Below are 21,388 nucleotides of genomic sequence, written 5' to 3'. Positions count from 1 at the left end.
TACCAAACCCTTCCTCTTCCTCTTCCACCCCCCTCGCCTTCCTCTTCTATCAAGAAGTCAATCTCTTAGCGTGCTGCAGAAAAATCAAATTTCATCATTAGGCGACGCACTGCAAGCGTGCCGTTCGCAACACGCGGCTCATCAAGGCTTTCGCAGATGCTGCGGGTTGAAACAGCAACGCTATCCAATCCCATCATGACGCGCTGATATGACAAGGTCACCTAAACCTGTCTAAACCAAGCTCAGAGTTACCTGTAAAAGAGTGAATCACATGGAAACATGTGCATATCTGAACCCAAAATCTTATTAAAAATAATACTGAATTAAAGGCATTCATTTTATTTTCATGACAATTAAACACACATAGCCTAAATTGACATTATTGTAATGCATGTAAGTGTTCTTACATGTGGTTACTGTGATATATTAATTATGCATTAATGTTTTAATGCATTAGTGTGAAAAAAATCATTCAAATTAGTTCCCACAAATATTAGTCTTAAAATAATGAGACTTTGAGAGGGAAATCTGCTTAACTGACATTAAAATATGTCTTTTTTATGCAAAATCTAAAAATATGGCTGTACTCGGTTTCACCCAAAAGACTTTAAAAACAAATGCAACCAATAAGGCCACAAAGTCAAATGATGATTTTTACCCATTTTACCCATTTACAATTATGCAACCTTGTCACTACGTGGCAGAATTCGTAAAAATCATCCTTAACAAACAATGGATGAATAAATGTTTCATTCTCATCTTTAAAATTTGTCTTTTTGTTTATGCATGATCTAAAAATAAGACTGAAATATGACTTTTCACCCAAAAGACCTCATAACTGCACTTTAAAGAACATGAAGGCCACAATTTAAGTCAAATAAGATTTTTACCTGTTTATGATCATGCAACATTCTCACTGTGTGCATAAAATTCACAAAAACCATCCTTAACAACCGATGGATAAATAAATAATTCATTTACAACATTCTCCTCATTAAAATCTGTAACTTTCTTCATGCAAAATCTACAAATAAGGCTGAAAAATGACTTTGAACATGTTCTTTTTTATAGGTTTCGCCCAAAAGACTTTATAACCACAATTAAAGTCAAGATTTTTACCTTTTTACAATTATGCAACACCCTCACTGCGTGGCCAGTATTTGCAAAAATCATCTGCAATCAATGCATAAATACAGTTCCACCTTCTCATTAGTAAAATGTATAATTTTCTTAATGCAAAATCTAAAAATAATATGACTTGGACATGTTCTTATTATGTATTTCACCCAAAAGACGGCATTACTGCACTTTATAGAGCAAATAAGCATGAGGGCCACAATTACAGTCAAATATGATTTTCACCTGGTCGCAATTACGCAACGTCCTCACTGTGTGGCCAGAATGAATACATTTCCATCAAACGTGCGTTCTAGTCATGAAAGTTTGTCTTTTATTAATGCAAAAACTAAAAATAAGACTTGGACATGTTCAATGCAGGAAGTGCATGTGAAATGCATGCATGGGGCGCGATTAGAGAAGGCTGTGTCATATGAGAGGCTGCATTAATTCAGCGCTGTGACTTTTGACCATTACAGGATGACAAAGTAGATTAACCACTGAAACCAAACAATCCATCAGAAGAGCAGACAGGCAGGGCTGTGAATGTATATTCCTATCAGAAGACAACGCAGTGAGACACGAGACACGTAAAAACTTGATCAAATAGAGGCCTATTTTTAAACTGGTGGGACGGGTTTGATTGGGAGGGGGGAAAGGTGTGATAAAATTGTGAATGAGAGCCGGTGTCGTAACACAACAAAATGAAACGCCAGCACAACAAAAACACACCCATCGGAGGGGAGCGTTTGATTGGAAGGGAACCAAAGACAGCTATTCTTCATGGATTAGTTTCATGGAAGTGCTGCTTTCGGACACAAGTAGTCTCTCATCCGTCAATCATCACTGGGAACGTTCCATTTGTTGTTATTATTACAAGAAAGTGCAAAGAACAGCTTCCACAAACACATTAGCACAGATCATTTTGAATTGTGACTTTAAAACCCCACTTTAAACAACAAATAACCGTGAGGGCCACAATTAGAGTCAAAGAAGATTTTACCTGTTTGCGATTATGCGACGTCCTCAATGTGTGCCCGGAATTTGCAAAAATCATCCTTAACAACTGAATATCCACCGACGGATGAATAAAATTCTACCAAATGTTTCTATCTCGTACGTTCTCGTGTATCCAGGAGGGTAAAGTTGTATCTGTGGCTCTATAAACCATAGAGACCGAGCAGTGCTGTCATAGAGTCTCACTTTGACGGATCTATAAGATCGAATCGTTGCGGGGGAGAAATAATAGGTGTTGCGGAAGGGTGAGCAGCATATATCCCACGGACGCTCGCTGTAGTTGGCTTGCCCAGCCCGTCTGTTTCGCTCAGTTCATTGATCTGCGGTGACTTCTCCACAGAACTACACCTCCCACTATGGAAGAAACCACTGCGCTCTGTTTAGAGGGGGGGACGTGCATACAAACAACACTTAAAAACGTTACAAAGCAGGCTCTTCACTCAAATACTAATGCATACTGCATGCTAAGCATGCATGCATGCATTTACATGCACTTTGTGGCATGCATAAACCTCTGATTTTTAAGCGAGAGGTTATGACATTTTATCAACCCCCCTTTGGCTCCTTTTGGTTTCCTTTGGCCCGCATACTTCACATTCCTGAGTGAGGCCATCAGGTTTTGTGGTTTTACAATTTCATATGTGCTATATGGACTGATTTAACACTGCGTTTAGAACGAGAAGCCAAGCTGAGTGTAAAAGACATCAAAATCAATGGCAATGAAATAAAGATATATTCTTAAAAAGGCGAATTTATAGCTATTGGGTGTTATCTAACTGCAGGAAGAGCTGGTATGTAAACTGACTCTCCTCTACGGGTGAAAGATCTGGCTGGCTGTGTAGTTAGGGTAAATTTCATGAAAACATGTTTAGGTCACGCTTAACCTTGTTAAAAGGAAGGAAGGAGCCAGAAATTATATTTTGCATAAAGGAAATGAAGCATATTGTACTGTAAAAGCAGCTTTTTTGCATCGTGACAGAATTTTCATGAGAATAAAAAAAGGTGACCTTAAGAGTTCTTTACTTTTTCACATTTATTTGTAATTAAAGTGATTTTATTAAATGAGATTTAAAAATAAATCATACAAATAAGCATATTACATTACATTTAATTACATTTATTACATTACATTTATATAATTAATTAAATGCAATGTAATAAAATTGTGGGGGAAATACAAGTAAGCATGTACATATTATATTGTTATTATTAACATACATTTATGTAACATATCTACATACATATATAATATTATATTATGTATTTATATAAAATGTCAAAATACTATATTATCGCATACAAAATAAAAGGTTGAGTAATTATTATGTATATATAAATACACACAAATTAATGTATATATTTAAGAGAAATGTTATTTATGTACTAAATATTTTTATTTATATATAATATAAATTATACAAGAAAAATAATGAATACATATACTTGTAAATATTTCTTAAATATATGAATGTGTTTGTATGTATATATACATAATAATTACACAACAGTACACACACATATATTAGGCAAACTCAAACTTATTTTGTATACAAAATCGTGATTAATTGTCTTTTAAATTAATTAAATATTATTTAAATAAAACATTATTATTATATTATATAATATTTTTGTTATATTTATTAAAAGCTAAATAATATATATCTACATATAATATATTATAATATAATATAATGTATTTATATATTTTTTTAAGTAATTTAATTACATTAAATAAAACATTATTATGATGATTATGAATATTATTATTTTTATAATAATAATAATAATATTTATTATTATTAATATTATTGTTATTATTATTATTTTTATAGAGAGGTTTTATTTTAAATATTATTTTAAATGATTAAATATCCTATTTAAACAGATTTGGCTAAATCTGCATCAACATGCAAAGATGACATTAAATGTTTACAGCATAAAAATCCGTTTCCAAAAAATACAATGAAGAAGTTGATGTTTCTGTATTACTCACATCAAGACTTTGATAGCTGAATAAATACTTCATTTAAAGTGGAGATTAGACTCAACACACATCAGAAACTATATTAAAACTATGAGATAACAGTTAAAAGTAAGTCAGAGAATGATTTAGTGACCAAAACATGAGAAATTTGTGCTTCTTCTTCATCTAGACTTCAGCTCTGCTCAGTCAACCAGCTTCATCAAGTGCATCAGTGAAGTAGGAACATGCATGATAAACACTTAATGATGCTTTTCCTTCCCTATCTGCTGCAACTCATCAATTTATACACAAACAGGACGAAAAAATGTAATTCTCTCAATACACACAGCACGTCTTATGTTTCTCCGCCGCTCTCGCCCTCTCTCTGAGGCTGTGATGAATGTAAGGCACGTCCTCACACCTAAACACTGCATTTCCTGTTGTCTTCTTAAATAACTTCCCCTGAGCTCATCAGTTTTCGATTTCACTCTGCCGTTTTGAATATAAATTTGATCTTAGGAGCACCGAAAACACCTTGTGGTATCAATAATCCCCAGCTCTGCCCGATCGTGCTTAGACAGCAGTTTACGTCGGATAGTTAGGATGTAAATAGGTCATTTACAATCCTATAGAGAGCAGGAGTAAGATCTTTGCCCTTGGATCCTTTCCTTTTCCTGTTTGTGACCAAAAAAATCAGACTGGAAAACATCTGCTAATCAAAACAGAGTAAACATGAGTGCGTCAACACCAGCCACAGATCAGATGAGAAACAAAGCAGTCGGGCATCAAAGATTTGGCTCAGTTACACATAAATTAGCTTCTATCCAAGCGGCGTCAGAAATGAACCAGCATTTAGGGTAAAAACGTCACAGAAAGAGACATAAAAACACCCAAGACGTTCCAAATATCAGGGCAAAAATGTCACTGTAGTCATTCGAAGAACAAAAGCATTACATTTTTTAAATTTAATTAATACTTTTATGACTTTTAATGATTTTATATGAAGCATCACAACTGTTTTCAACATTGATAATATAAGAAATGTTTCTTGAGCAGCAAATCAGCATATTAGAATGATTTCTGAAGGTCATGTGACAATGACGACTGCAGTAATGATGTTAAAAATTCAGCTTTCCATCACAGAAATAAATTACATTTTAACAAATATTAAAATACAAAATGCTTATTTTAAATTGTAATAATATTTCACAATATTACTGATTTTACGGCAATTTTTGAATCAAATATGTATTCTAGTAGAGCATTTAATGCGTTCTGCTACCTTGTGCATCACTGACCCTTAGATTAAGCATTCAGACATTTTTAAAAGTGATACGGATGCGTTTTAAATTGTTACATAAGCAGAGAGGTGGAATAATACGCTTTTTCGGCACTCAAAGGACACTCAGGGTCATAACAGTGACCTGCTGGCACCTTTCGTTCTGCCGTGTACGTGTTTGTATGAATGATGGCAGCATGTCAGCAGGCAAATGAGGTAGCAGAAAGGCCTGATTCAGCAAAAGCAGAGGGTCAGAGTGCAAAATTAAACGAGGGGACAAAAGAGAGAGCAAAGAAGCGTGCATTATATATATATATATATATATTAGGGATGCTCCGATCAGGATTTTTGCCACCGATACCAAGTACCAATTTTTTGTCATGGTGATCGGCCGATACCAATGCCGATTCTGATGCTTCAAGTATATATAACTGATATGTAAGCTTGTTATTAGCCGTCAATCACTCCCTGTCACTGACACTGCGCTCCGCTGAAACCGGATGTTTTTTTTTTCTCTCTCAACCAACCTCTGTTCCGGATTTGTACAAATTACATTGCTATTAGGGTGTGTGATATGACGATTTTTGATTGTGGACAAATAAAATGTCTCTACAACCTGCTTTTGAAGAAATATACTATATTTCGTGCTACAGCGCACATTCTGTCAGACTGTACAACGCGGCATACGTTCACATCAAATGATAACTCAGCTTCAGAGTTTCACTCAGGCAAGGGCGTAATTTCCACCGGGGACACAATTTTCAAAATCCCCCCACTTTGAAATTGTTTTGTTAAATTAATGTCTAAACGCTCAGCACCGCCGAGAGTTTAGCGCCATCGTTAAAACGAAACCGAAAGCAAAACGCGCGCGCGCATTCAACGCAAATTTAATACCCCACGTTTAGAGAGCGACTCCCTAAAGTGCGCAAATTAGGCTAACATATATAGGCTGTAGGCTAATAATAGTTTGTGTAGTTGTATTTAATGCATCCTTAATATTCACTTGGTGCTCCTAAATTTTTTTTGGTGCTCCTAACTTTTTGAAGTTGGGAGCACCAGTGCTACCAAATAAAAAAAGCTGATTTCGAGCCCTGCGTGGACATAGGGGATATGCTAGAGCTCCAAATGTCCGTAGTTAAACTCACCGCGGTCAAATTTTCGTGAAGTAGACTGTTTATGTGGCTGTAGACGATTTGATATAACTCTGGGAGAGCAACATCAGTAAAATATTTGCGCCGCGGCAGTTTATATCGTGGTTCAAGATGTGCAATTGGGTGTTTAAATCCAATGTCTTCTGTGACTGACAGAGACTGGTGGTAAATGCATATAAATTCCATTATCTTCGCGGTTATATCCTTAGCTTTCTTGCTGTCTGGTGTGTACAGTTCGTGTTTTTTCAGAATGTCTGTAATGGATGGCTGAGTGACAGTCGCATTATTAGTTACCGTTGCCTTTTTTGTAGTTGCCAGTTTTTCGTATTCGCCATACGACTCGCGGTGGCTCTTTCCTAAATGAGGTTCGTTGTATTAAATGTTTTGGACTATGCGCCTCCACGTAAGATTTCTTTAGAACATAAACGGCAAATAGCGAATTTTTCATTGTTTCTCCAAACGTCACAGTAATTCCACACCAGCGATGACTGCCGCGCCAAAACATTTACGTCCCCACTCATCGTGTACGTCCTCACGCATTGACGTCATCAATTGTGATCGGTTCCTAAGATCGGCCAAGTTTAACGAGTACCGATTGAGTCATAAAATGTGATTATCGGCCGATACCGATCTTCGGCCGATCGATCGGAGCATCCCTAATATATATATACACGCAATAAATAGCTTTCCTAAACTAAATAAAATAGCATGTATTCACATCCATAAAGTATGAATGCAAATTAATGGCACACCTTTGTCATTTACAACAACTATGAGCAGTTCAGACTTCACAGCTGACTATTACCGAAAACGTAGACTGGGAAGAGGACTGTGAGAGGGAGCCATTTGGGACGGGACCAAAAGTCTAGCACAACCATCTCAAAAGACATATAGATAGAAAGTGAAAGTAAGTCACATAAACCCCGGCACAATATGTAGCGATATTTAGAAATGCCTTGTCAAAAATATTGACTTAAAACGCGAATTACTGAACACAAAATCAAATAAAACAACTCTTTCTATTATTAGCCTTTAACTTGAGACATTTACACTCTTCGCAGGAGCGCTCTTACTATATTAATTTGGCATTTTCATCAGGGTTGCCAGGTTTTCATAACAAAACCTGCTCAACTGCTACTCAAAACTAGCCTTAAACAGCCCAATCGAGTTTTGAGGGGGTCCCTTGTTGAAAATCGCATTGCAGGGGATAAAATACATGTTTTTTGACAGGTTCCCCTGGTAAAATTTGCATTGCAGGGAATAAATATCACATTATTGAGGTCTCTTCAATATGAAAAAAAAAAACCTGCTGCAACAGCAAAAGTAGCCAAATTCCACGGAAGAAAACACTGACTTGGCAACACAGATTTTCAGCAAAATTCGTCAAAACAACATCATTTGAATTTTCATCAAGCAAAAATATAAGGCAGGAATTGATTTTATCCACCAGGAACCGATTGCATTGCAAAAAAAGTGGGTGTTATATATGTACTGCGAGCTGAAATAAAGTCTTGGTGACATCATCCAAACTGGAAGGTCGTTTTAGAGGCGGAACAAGTTATATAATATTTAGACAAAATATTAACAAGTCAATATTTTTGTATAGTGCTTTTCACAATACACAATTTCAAAGCAGCTTTACAGAAAATCCAGATGTTAATGCTCGTAATATCTTAATATCTTCATGCCTTATAGTTGCATGTAGCAGATTGATAATATAGTTCACATTTTGCAATAATACAAGCAGTTGAGATTTGCTATATAGTACATGTTGCTCTATGTGAATATACTGTACGTACGCAGAGATAGTTGGACATACTTATAAGCAACTTATATAAGTATACAGGACATTGTTTCTTGCAATTCTGACACGAGAAAACAATTATGAGGAAAAAAAGTCAGAACTGAAAGATATAAGCACAGAACTGCAAGATACATGCTTGCAATTCTAAAAAAAAAAGTTGGAATTCTGACTTTTTTCTTCACAGTTCTGTTTATATCTCATAATTCTGACTCTTCTGCATTTTGTGTTTACATCTTGCAGTTCTGCTTTTTTGTTTGTTTGTTGCAAAGAATAAAAAAAAGGTAATTGTGACTTTATATCTCACAACATCTGACAATTCCGCCATTTTTTGCGCGTATATCATTTGAGAGACATTCTGAGAGAAACTGCAAGACAAAAAGGTCAGAACTGCGAGATAAAAACAGAATAGTATAAGCTCACAATTCTGAGAAAAAAGTCAGAATTCCGCCATTTAGATTTTTCATCTCATAATTCTAACTTTTTTTAAGGAATTGCTAGAACAAAGTCTGAATTGTGGCAAAATCTCAGAACTGCGAAGAAAAAGTCTGCACTGTGAGAGAAAATGTCTCAATGACATTTTTTATTCCATTATTTATGTGAGTGTACTGTATGTATGCGGATAAAGTTGAATATAATATGTGACCCTGGACCACAAAACCAGTCATGTGTCAATTTTTTGAAATTAAGATTTATACATCATCTGAAAGCTGAATAAATAAGCTTTCCATTGATTTTATGGTTTGTTAGGACAGGACAATATTTGGCCGAGATACAACTATTCGAAGATCTGGAATCTGAGGGTGCAAAAAAGTCAAAATACTGAGAAAATCGCCATTAAAAAGTTGTCCAAATGAAGTTCTTAGCAATGCATATCACTAATCAAAAATGACATTTCATTATATTTATGGTAGGAAATTTACAAAATATCTTCATGGAACATGATCTTTACATAATATCCTAATGAGTTTTGGCATAAACGAAAAAACAATAAATTTGACCCATACAATGTATTTTTGTCCATTGATACAAATATACCTGTGCTACTTAAGACTGGTTTTGTGATCTAGGGTCACATATATATATTTAAATTTATATGTGACCCTGGACCACAAAACCAATTTTTTGAAATTGAGATTTATACATTATCTGAAAGCTGAATAAAAAGTTTTTTTAGGATAGGACAATATTTGACAGAGATATAATTATTTAAAAAATCTAGAATCTGAGGGTGCAAAAAAAAAAAATCTAAATATCTAAATCCAAATGAAGTTCTTAGCAATGCATATTACTAATCAAAAATTAAGTTTTGATATACGTACAGTAGGACATTTACAAAGCATCTTCATGGATCATAATACTTAATATCCTAATGATTTTTGGCATAAAAGAAAAATAGATAATTTTGGCCCATACAGTGTATTGTGGGCTATTGCTACAAATAAACCTGTGCTGCTTACGACTGGTTTTGTGGTCCAGGGTCACATACAGAGAGCTGTGCAAAAATACAGTTTACACTTTGCAACGCTATAAACAATCACGCAGCTGAGATTAGCTATATAGAATATCTTGCTTTACATGACTGTACCGTATGTAAAGTAGGATATACTTGTAAAGTACCAAGACAAATATTTATCCTTTGACCTAATTCACATTTTGGCTGTTATTTCAGTTTTGGGACATTTCTGTTGACATTGCTTGATAAACAACTGAGTCCAGAAGCAAAACCTGTAAAGAACCGCTGGTTTATAAGAGCAAGGATGTTTAACAAAATCTAAAGGAGCTTTAAACCTACAGGAAAGCAGCTCACAAATCAGTCGTAAAGTAGCCCTGCTTGACAAGGTACAGCTGTCCATGCTGAATGTGCAGAGAAAACAAATGAAGAGGAAAGCGTTCGCCTCCCCCACAGGCGATCAGAGCGACTATATATCACACTCCAACCTGCCAACATGTAAGCGCACATGCATGTGCATAAATCCATGCACACTTACACTTATGCACACCGCCTCTCTCTGTAGTTACGGCGCCCTGCAAACACCTTTGACTGCTAAACGAGAAGCTTTTGAACTCCAGTGCAACTCTGCTAGGTCTAAAGCGCCACGTTAAAGCGAGCGTGCAACTTGCCCAGACCACATTCTCGACATTCTCCGTGCCTTCTACTGTAATGGAGAAACATTTCAGCCAGTGACTTCCTATCTTGTTCAGTCTCGGTCGATTTGCTCTGTATAAATAAAGTGTTGCAATTTGCACGTTGTTGAAACAGTGCCGTCCCACGTACCTTCCTGCCTCTGCCGTCTGGCTCGAATCGAGGGCCCCATCTTCTTGGCGAGGACCACATTGTAGTCGTCAACAGCGACAGCTTCGAGTTTGTCACGGCAGGCGCTCGCGCACTACGAAAGCAGCGTGTTTACATGTGTGCGTGCGTCTGTCGCACAGGAAGACGCCTCTTTCACACCAAGAGTCAGTGAAAGAGAAAGAAAGAGAGAGAGAGGGTATGGATGTGTGCAGGGCTGTTGGGATTGAAGCACTAGCTTACTACTCAGTATGCACTGTATACTGCCTACTACGTTTCAGAAATAGTGCATTATGCAATGCTATATGTTAGTAGTATGTCATGAGCTCAACATGATGCATAATCTTAATGAGCTTATTTTGTAAAGAAATGCATTTGGAAGATGCTTTTATCCAAAATTAATTATATTGCATTTAAAGGGATAGTTCACCCAATAAAACAAAATGCTGTCATTTACTCACTTTCTAAGTTTCATTTTGGTGATCTGTCTCTTTAAGGTACACATTATTATTAGCTCTTGCTTTCCCTGGGAAAATACTCAACTTTTTTAAAGCCAATACTAAGTTATGAAAATTGCTAAAATCGTGGCTGTACATACTTCTAAGTCATTCACATCACATTAGAAATGAAAGTTCAAGCTGAGGGCATTGCATTGTGGGATGCAGTATCCTGTGCAGTATGTATGCTTAAATAGCGGCAATTTTTTGTAATATCTAGAGAGCAGGTCGCCAATATAATGCATATATATTGGCAAATGATACACGAGGGAACTAACACTTTAAAATGGTCAAAAATATGATCCCTGCCAGATTTTAGCAATGTTAAAATGAGTGAATTTTGCTTTATTCTCAGCGTAAATTCACTGTTAATGAAAACAACTTTGAATAGCCAATTTTAATAAATAGTCCAATCAAAAAAGATCAGAAAATTAGTAGACCAGAAGATGAGAGTCATTTACCCTCTAATTTTTATTTCTGGGTGAACTGTCTTTTTAAGGTACACATTTTTATTAGTTCTTGCTTTCCCTGGTGAAATATTAAATTTTTTGCAGTCTGATCAACTACTGAGTCATGAAAACTGATGTTAAAATTGTGGCTGTATTTAATTCCAGTTCATTCACATCACACTAGAAATGAAAGTTGAAAGCGCTGCATTGTGTATAATGCATGTGTATACATATGTACTTCAAAATGGCCAAAAATATGATCCCTGCAAGAGTGAATTTTACTTTATTCTCAGCATAAATTCACAGTTAATAAAAATAACTTTGAATAGCCAATTTTAATAAGTAGTCCAATCAAAAAAAGATCAGAAAATTAGTAGACCAATGTGCAGTTTATTTGCATATTTCACAAGCATGCTGAGATGAGCTTTACCAATGTAGACAAGCTTCTCTGATTATAACAGGAGTGATTTTGTCCAAATGCACAGCATGCATGCAGTTTAGACATGGTTGTTGTTCGTGTTAGGTTGCAATCTTTAGTGTATGATTTTGTCTAAATTGGAATTGGAAAGGGGCCCTAAGAGAGATTCAGTAAAATGAGATCCTCTAAAATTCATGACTGTAATATAATTTGTGTATCTGCATGGCACAAAACAACATTTCGTGGTCATTTACTCAGCCTCTAATTTTTATTTTTGGATGAACTACCTTTTTAAGTTGCACATTTTTATTAGTTCTTGCTTTCGCTGGTGAAATATTAGCAACTACTGAGTCATGAAAACTGATGTTAAAATTGTGGCTGTATTTAGTTCCAGTTCATTTACATCACATTACATATTAAAGTTCAAGTTTAGGGCATTGCATTGTGTATAATGCATGTGTATATATATGTACTTCAAAATGTGATCCCTGCATGACTGAATTTTACTTTATTCTCAGCATAAATTCACTGTTAACTGTCAACTTTGAATAGCCAATTTTAATAAGTTGTTCAATCAAAAAAAAATCAGAAAATTAGTAGACCAATGTGCAATTTTGTCTAATTTCTCTCATTTTTATGTTTGGGTGAACTGTCTTTTTAAGGTGCACATTTTTATTAGTTCTTGCTTGGGCTGCAAAAAAAGCCCAAGCAAATACTGAGTCATGAAAACTGATGTTAATATCATGGCTGTATTTACAACAGCTCATTCACATCACATTAGAAATGAAAGTTGAAGTTGAGGGCATTGCATTGAGTATAATGCGTGTGTATATGTATGTACTTCAAAATGGTCAAAAAAACTATGATCCATGCAATATTAAAATTAATAAATTTTACTTTATTCTCATCATAAATTCACAGTTAATAAAAACAACTTTGAATGGCCATTTTTAATAAGTAGTCCAATCAAAAAAAGATCAGAAAATTGCATATATCACAAGCGTGCTGAGATGAACTTTACCAATGTAGACAAGCTTCTCTGATTATAACTGGAGTGATTTCGTCCAAATGCGCAGCATGCGTTCAGTTAAGACATGGATGTTGTTCGTGTTAAGTTGCAATCTTTAGTGTATGATTTTGTCTAAATTGGACTTGGAAAGGAGCTCTGAAAGAGATTCAGTAAAATGAGATCCTCTAAAGTTCATGACTGTAATATGATTTGTGTATTTGCATGACACAAAACAACATTTCGCTCCCGCAACCCACACATGTAATTTTAAAACGATCACAACACACAAGACATTCTCAAGAATACAGCTGGAGACTGAAAAATGATGAAAAGATGATTATAAGGTTTTTTTTGCATCAGAATCTGACAATCACAGCGTTATGAAGCCCTGTCAAATATTCATATGTAAACTGGTTATTTGCAGACAATGAGTGTGTGTAAATTGTGACATGCCAGTTGTGATGCTTTCAAAAAATCTGATTATGAATCCATCACAAATAAATAAATAAAAAGCTTTATTTCTTGATAAAACAGTGAATTAAATACCTTTTATTTAATTATTTTGTCTTATTGGAATTGGAACTTACTGTACCAATACATATACATATATGTATGAATGATTTGATATTTGTGGAACATTTACATGTAAAATATATAAAATATATAAAAGCTGTTTTTTTACTGAAACAGTAAAAATATGAAAAATACCGAGCAAAAGCTCGACATGATGAAACACTTCATATCAAAAAATGCATAAAAAAATAAAGCTAGTATTATAAAACAGATTATACTGTAAATTCTAACTGAATGAGTCACATGTGATCACACTGAATTTTACAATAACAAAGAAAGCTGCAAGGCTGTATTTTTGCATTACGTCACATTTCGTTGTCATTCCCACGTGTAAATGGTATAAAATAATCCTGTCCAACGATACCTACACGAAAATATCTCCCACTACAGCAGAATCTCTACCAGCTGACAGGTTTCACTATATAGCATCATCCGACAGTCTTCAAATAGCCTCTGTCCACAGCGAAGCTATTTTTACCCCATTGGGTGTTCACATATTTACTTACACATTTACTGAATTGCCTGTTTACATAAACTAACAAAGCAGGTCTATTAATACCAGACGAGCCTGTGTGGGTCTCATTGACCTTGTCAGTTAAGCTGAAGGGCTTTTCCAGCTCTCCGCCTGCGTTTGTGAGACAGGCCCTTGGCAGAGCGCTTCACCACCATGGTGGGTATTATTGTGAGCCGGTCCCTCATTTTCCTCATGTCAAAAAGTTCCCAGAATGACTATCGTATGAGAACAATTGGAATTCTTTCAGCTCGGCACACACATAATGAGGCTGCCGCGGCGCTGGTTAATTGTGTACATTCCGCTGCCAGGCAACTCTTCAGACTTTATTGTAAACATTGTATAGGGCTTTTTAAGGCCCTTCACAATGCCTTTGTTTGCACGCTCTGTGTGTAATGTCCAATGACAGTGAATGTGCTAAAACCCACCCCTCGATCACAGGCTCACGTTGACACGGCCAGCCCACCTACACTGATGAAAAACTGGTGCTTTTTAATTATTATTCATATTATTAACGATGCATTTTTGAACACTGGTAATAATGCAACAGCACGTCTCTCTTGACTTGTAAATTTAACATGAATAAATTGTTTCAGTTCAGTTGCTTCTCAAAGAGCTACATAATTCTGAATCTATTTCATGCCTTCTCAAGAAAATGCACACTGCAATCTCACAAAATGCTGAGAAAGTAAGAAATATTATTTTGCATAAAGAAAATGTTATTTTACCACCATTTTGATTAGCGCACATTATTTTCATTACAGTCATGCATAAATTCCCCCACTCTTCTCATTACTGTAATGAAACTGAATTTTTGCATTCCCATTTATACTCCTGCTAAAATCTAGATAAATCTACTGACTGCACAATTTGTTATTCTGCAACACTTACCAGATTATATTTCCATTCACTCTATTCTAAACCAATATGCGCTTGTACTATACTGGCATTTGTTCAATGACAATAAATTGAATTTAATGCAATTTAAAATGTCAGTAAATGGCTGTTTAGTTAAATCGGCATAAATTAAAAGTAAATACTGCTATGTATTACAGTAAACACAATTTGGCAAGAAATGCGCTTAAAAACTATGCAAAAACCTGCTTCATTTTCTACAAGCAAAATATAATACTGTGAAATATGATGGGAACATGTTTTTGACAGGTTTTGACCCTTTGATGCTTCAATTATTTATATTTCCATCTGCGTTTACTATTCTAAACCAATATTCACTGACATTTGACACTCAATGGCAATAAAACTGAATTTTATTTAATCTAAAAATAACAATAAATGGCTTTTACACAATATTTTTAATTGAAATCATCATAAATTGAAAGTAAATGCAGTTATACATTATAGTAAGCATAATTTGGCAAATAATGTGCTTGAAAATAATGTCATAATGCAAAAACCTTAATGGTCCTAAAACATGCACCATATTCTCTAAGCAAAATATAATAGCGTGAAATATGATGGGAAGATGTTTTTGACAGGTTTTGACCTTTTTGACACTTTAATTATTTATATTTCCTTCTGCATATAGTATTCAAAACCAGTATTTACTGATATCTGCTCAACGCCAATAAAATAGATTTTAAAGTAATCTAAAAAAAAATCACAATAAGTGGCTTTTACACAATATGTTTGAAATCAGCATAAATGTAAAGTAAATACTGCTATGCATTACAGTAAACACAATTTGGCAAGAAATGTGCTTAAAAATCATAATGCAAAAACCTTATGGTCCTCAAACATGCTTCATTTTCTATAAACAAAATATAAGAGCTAAATATGATGGGAACATATTTTTTGACCCCTCTGACACTTTAATTATTTATATTTTCTACCTGCACCTACTATTCTAAACCAGTATTCACTGACATTTGCTCAATGGCAATAAGGTTGAATTTAAAGTAATCTAAAAATGACAATAAATGGCTGTTACACTACATTTTTAAAGAAATCAGCATAAATTCAAAGTAAATACTGCTATGCATTACAGTAACCATAATCTGGCAAGAAATGTGCTTACAAATAATGTCATAATGCAAAATATGATACCATGGGAATGTGTTTCTGACAGGTTTTGAGAGACTGAAACTTTGACACACAGTTAATCACAATCAAATGTGCTCAAATTCAGTGCATATGATTTGTTTGTAGCTTAAGCTGTACATTATGCACCAGTCGAGTAGCGCGCCATATAAACACGTTCTACCTCTCCGCCTCACAAATAAAGACAAAAGCTGTTGGCTTCCAGCCTTGAAAGAAATCAAGCTGCTGTAATAATAAAAAAGGCCGTTCCTCCCTTCGCTGTCAAAGCTTATCTTACAAAAGCATCTCAACTTGTTCCTAGCTCCTACAAGGGCATGTGCCCAAAAATAGCAAAAAGACATTGGAAACTTTCTGAACCAGAAATGAAATTCTAATTACAAAAATAAGAGATGAAAGAAGATGAATGGTGTGAACTAAAAATGTGGTCTATTTATTCTGGCCGCTTCATTGTGGAGTTTATGGGTTGTTTATAGACTCTGTCCTGTATAGCTGTAAGTATATTGCAGTGTTTGGAGGTTCAGGACGCCTTTGTATATAAAGCTGGCCCCAAATAAAGTCAACATGCTACACAATAATGCAAAATTACATAGCATCTCCTGTGCAAAAAATTCAAATTTGATCCTGTTTACTTCCCCAGGTTCTTGGTCCTGGTCACAATTCCTCAGTACATATTTAAAAACAAAAACAATCAATATCAAAATGTAATTTGCTATGCCACTGAATCAACTTTTTGGATGACATCATTAAAGTTATAGGGATGCATGATTTGGGGGGAAAATGTAATTACAATTTTCTGATTAAAAAATTGCAATTATAATTTAAAATGCACTAAAAAGAAAAAAATCTAGGTTTGCTGTGCTTGTTTGTAAGGCTGCACAATTTGGCCACAATTTGTGATTATATATCATTATGGCTGTAAAAAAAATAATTTATTATTATTATTATTATTATTATTATCATATAATGAATTATTAATTAATTATAATTAATAATGTTATTTACTAGATTTTATATTTATATTATTATTATTAAACTACTAAACATATAAAAAGTATATTATATATATATATATATACATAAAGTTGAATATTTAAGAAAATAATAACAATAAAATTTTAGCATTACTGTAAAATTACAATTTATGACCATCTTAATTATACAAATCAAAGTCAAAATCATGAAATTTAAACTCAGAATTACGAGAATCAAAGTCAGAATTGTGAGATTTTAATTCATAATTAGGAGAATTAAAGTCAGAATTTGTGATCAAATTGTGATTTGTATATCAATATGCCTCAGTATATATATTATTATTATCACATAATAATTTTATTAATTATGTTACTTAGATTTTATATTTATATTATTAAAAATAATATAAAATATAAATAATAAATATATAAAAATAGTATATAAGAAAGCAATATAACTATAAATTATTGTAAAATTACAATTTATGTTTATCAATTTACGTCTTAAATGAATATTTTTTTAAAAATGTAACTTTTACCCATTACATCCAGTTTTACCCATCCAATCAATTCCCGATGGATAATTTTCCCTCAGAAATACATTAGATTAAACTGGGTTGACACATCGACTTTGATAAGACTGAAATATAAGGCCTTGCTGGAGACAAGTGCATGAAAGCATAAAAACACTCAAGATCTGCTACTCATCTGACACTCAGAGTATTCTGTCAGCAAAACTTCCATCCACATCCATATTAATAAGGCAAACCAGTCAGATCAAACAAGCAGCCACTGCATTAACTGTGACGTGCAAAGCTTTGATTGACAAAAACTTGTAGCATTTCAGATTTATGTTTTCTCAAATCAATACTTTCATAAAGCTCTGTGATACCTGACATGTTCAGAAGGACCTGGATCTTTTGATAAATGAAACCCGATTAGCATCATATCTACAGTCAGGCAGTATAATGGATGTACTCTACCCATATAGTGCCTCAGTATTGATCATCTGTGATGTCTCTGATAAACAGCAGCAACCTTTCTCTCTGCTCTCCATCTTGCATGCCAATTCTTACGTTCTCCTTTTAAACAGCCTTTTAACATGACTAAAATTGGGCATAGTGAAAACCATTATTTAGCTTCGTAAAAAAATTTGAGAAAAAAAATACTAAAATTACAGGTTGACAATATCATTTTTAATGCAAAATGCATAAGGAAATATACTCAAAAGCAATCTAACAGCTATATTTGACCATTTAAAAGATTGTCGGACAAAGAATGAGTTTCAATGACTTGACTGAAGTAGATGAAGAAAAAAAAGAGATGTTGTTTCAGTTTCAACAACATCTAACAGCCTTGTCAATGGATAAAATCATTTTCGGTTTTGTTTTTTATTTGAGAGAGAGATTCTGAGTTAATATTGTGTTAAAAATATGTGACCCTGGACCACAAAACCAGTCATAAGGGTCAAATTTTTTAAATTGTGATTTATACATCATCTTCGGATTAAATACGCTTTCCATAAATGTGTGGTTTGTTAGGATAGGACGATATTTGGTGTGCAAAAAAATCTGAATATTAAGAAAACTGCCTTTATAGTTGTCTTAGGTTCCTAGCAACACATATTACTAATCAAATGTAAGTTTATGGTAGGACATTTACAAAATATCTTCATGGAACATGATCTTTACTTAATATCCTAATGATTTTTAAAAGAAAATCAACCATGTTGATCCATACAATGTATTTTTGGCTATTGCTATAAATATACCCATGCTACTTACGACTGGTTTTGTGGTCCAGGGTGACATATGTGTTTTTAATAAGACATGAATAATTAATATTAATATTTAATATTATGTTTTATGTCATAGTTTATCATATTTGCTACTACTAATTTGAATTATCTATTATATATCAGCCGTTTTTTAAAATTGTGATTTATACATCATCTTCGGATTAAATACGCTTTCCATAGATGTGTGGTTTGTTAGGATAGGATGATATTTGGTGTGCAAAAAAATCTGAATATTAAGAAAACTGCCTTTATAGATGTCTTAAGTTCCTAGCAACACATATTACTAATCAAATGTAAGTTTATGGTAGGACATTTACAAAATATCTTCATGGAACATGTTTTTAAAAGAAAATCAACCATGTTGATCCATACAATGTATTTTTGGCTACTGCTATAAATATACCCATGCTACTTACGACTGTTTTGTGGTCCAGGGTGACATATGTGTTTTTAATAAGACATTAATTTAATATTAATATTTAATAGGATGTCATAGTTTATCATTTTGCTACAAAAATTATCTTCATGGAACATGTGATTTTTCATCTTAAAATATCCTAATGTGTTTTGTTAAAGGAGAAAAAAAAATCTGAATATTAAGAAAACTGCCTTTATAGTTGTCTTAAGTTCCAACACATATTACTAATCAAATGTATTTATGGTAGGACATTTACAAAATATCTTCATGGAACATGATCTTTACTTAATATCCTAATGATTTTTAAAAGAAAATCAACCATGTTGACTTATTGTTGGCTACTGCTATAAATATACACATGCTACTTACGACTTGTTTTGTGGTCCAGGGTCACATATGTGTTTTTAATAAGACATTAATAATTAATATTAATATTTAATATTATGTTTTATGTCATAGTTTATCACATTTGCTACTACTAATTTGAATTATCTATTATATATCAGCAGTTTTTTTAAATCGTGATTTATACATCATCTTCGGATTAAATACGCTTTCCATAAATGTGTGGTTTGTTAGGACAGGACAATATTTGGTGTGCAAAAAAATCTAAATATTAAAAAAACTGCCTTTATATTTGTCTTAAGTTCTTAGCAACACATATTACTAATCAAATGTAAGTTTATGGTAGGAAATTTACAAAATATCTTCATGGAACATGATCTTTACTTAATATCCTAATGATTTTTAAAAGAAAATCAACCATGTTGACCCATACAATGTATTGTTGGCTATTGCTATAAATATACACATGCTACTTACGACTGGTTTTGTGGTCCAGGGTCACATATGTGTTTTTAATAAGACATTAATAATTAATATATATATGTTTTACGTCATAGTTTATCAAATTTGCTACTACTAATTTGAATTAGCTATTATATATCAGCATTATAACAGCCGTCGACTATCGTTCTCTATCAGTTACTGGAAAAAAACTCATTAATCCAGCACAATTTGTTTTAGTACATAGACTACGTTTTGATTTTTGTAATTGTACTATATCGGCATTATATATCGGATTATTGACTACGCAAAAACACCATCTCAGACTGTGTAAAGAACACAACTATGATTATTTCATACTACAGAACACAGTAATGACAGTTAATAATTCAAAAGTGGATATACTAGTATGATCAATGAACAAGTTCACAGGGGAATCGATCACAACAACACTAGAGTTCACCGAGATTCATTTCTGCCAACGAGCGATGTCATGTCACAGGAATTCACTGGCCGAGAGAACGAACAAAACATTTAATAACGCCAAAAAACGACGATCACAAAGAGTTTAAACCAGCACTGTATAAAAAGCCGCGACGATTAGCTTATGTCTGTATTTGACTGCTTATATCTGATAAAAAAACGTTTTAAAATGTCCGCCCGAAAATCCCCTCAAGTACGTTACAAACTTACAGCAGCGCTCACTGACTACAATATCAACGGATTCCTTCAAATATCGAGCAATATCCAATAAAACATGACATACAGCAGTTATATCAGCAAAAGCGATGTCAAACATGAGGTAAAGCTGATTTTCATACCTTGGCTTGCAGGTAAGGGGGGTAATAGTAGGTATATTGGGGGTACATCTGCCTCCACACCTTGCCCATGAAGATTAGCGGTAAATTTAGACGCGGATGTCACTTCTGTCAGACCTGAAACCCGGAGAAAAACCAACACCGACCGCTGCTGTCGACGTCCAAACGCGGGGACTGGAGTGGTGGGCGGTGGAGCTGCAGTGGAGCAAAGCGGAGCAGAGCAGCCACCCTCCGGTGCACACAAACTCTGCTGAAAAGTCTGCGACACAGACTCAAAAAAACAACCAAACGCTGTACATCTGAAGCAATGGGTAAGAAGAGGTCATAGTCTGTGATAGATGTTTCAGTGCTTTCAATCTGGCAGTATATGGCAAAAAACGATTCAAATGTGTTTTAGGCTTATTAAGGGGTTTGATTATCAGTACACATATTGTTTTTTTTAGATAAGATTTAAAAATGTAT

At 34.0% G+C, this 21,388-nt stretch overlaps 1 protein-coding gene across 3 annotated transcripts in view; it reads right to left on the bottom strand.

Annotated features, from left to right (window-relative positions):
- Window positions 1-21,128, bottom strand: part of LOC127170597 (RNA-binding motif, single-stranded-interacting protein 1) — a 92,256-nt gene extending 71,128 nt beyond the window's left edge. Inside the window, exon 1 of one of the 3 annotated variants that reach the window (XM_051118697.1) lies at window positions 20,930-21,128. In XM_051118697.1, coding sequence (XP_050974654.1) covers window positions 20,930-20,998 — 69 coding nt within the window. In that variant the 5' untranslated portion in view covers window positions 20,999-21,128. Of the gene's footprint in view, window positions 1-2,119; window positions 2,432-10,605; window positions 10,751-20,929 lie in introns of those variants that run through there. The other 2 variants (XM_051118698.1, XM_051118699.1) reach the window with 2 other exon arrangements.
- Between the last annotated feature and the right edge of the window lie 260 nt (window positions 21,129-21,388).

Source organism: Labeo rohita, chromosome 9 (genome assembly GCF_022985175.1).
Source record: "Labeo rohita strain BAU-BD-2019 chromosome 9, IGBB_LRoh.1.0, whole genome shotgun sequence".
In the NCBI taxonomy this organism is placed as follows: Eukaryota; Metazoa; Chordata; class Actinopteri; order Cypriniformes; family Cyprinidae; genus Labeo; species Labeo rohita.
The sequence above is the reverse complement of the archived record's forward strand: the minus strand, read 5'-3'. Positions and strand labels throughout refer to the sequence as shown.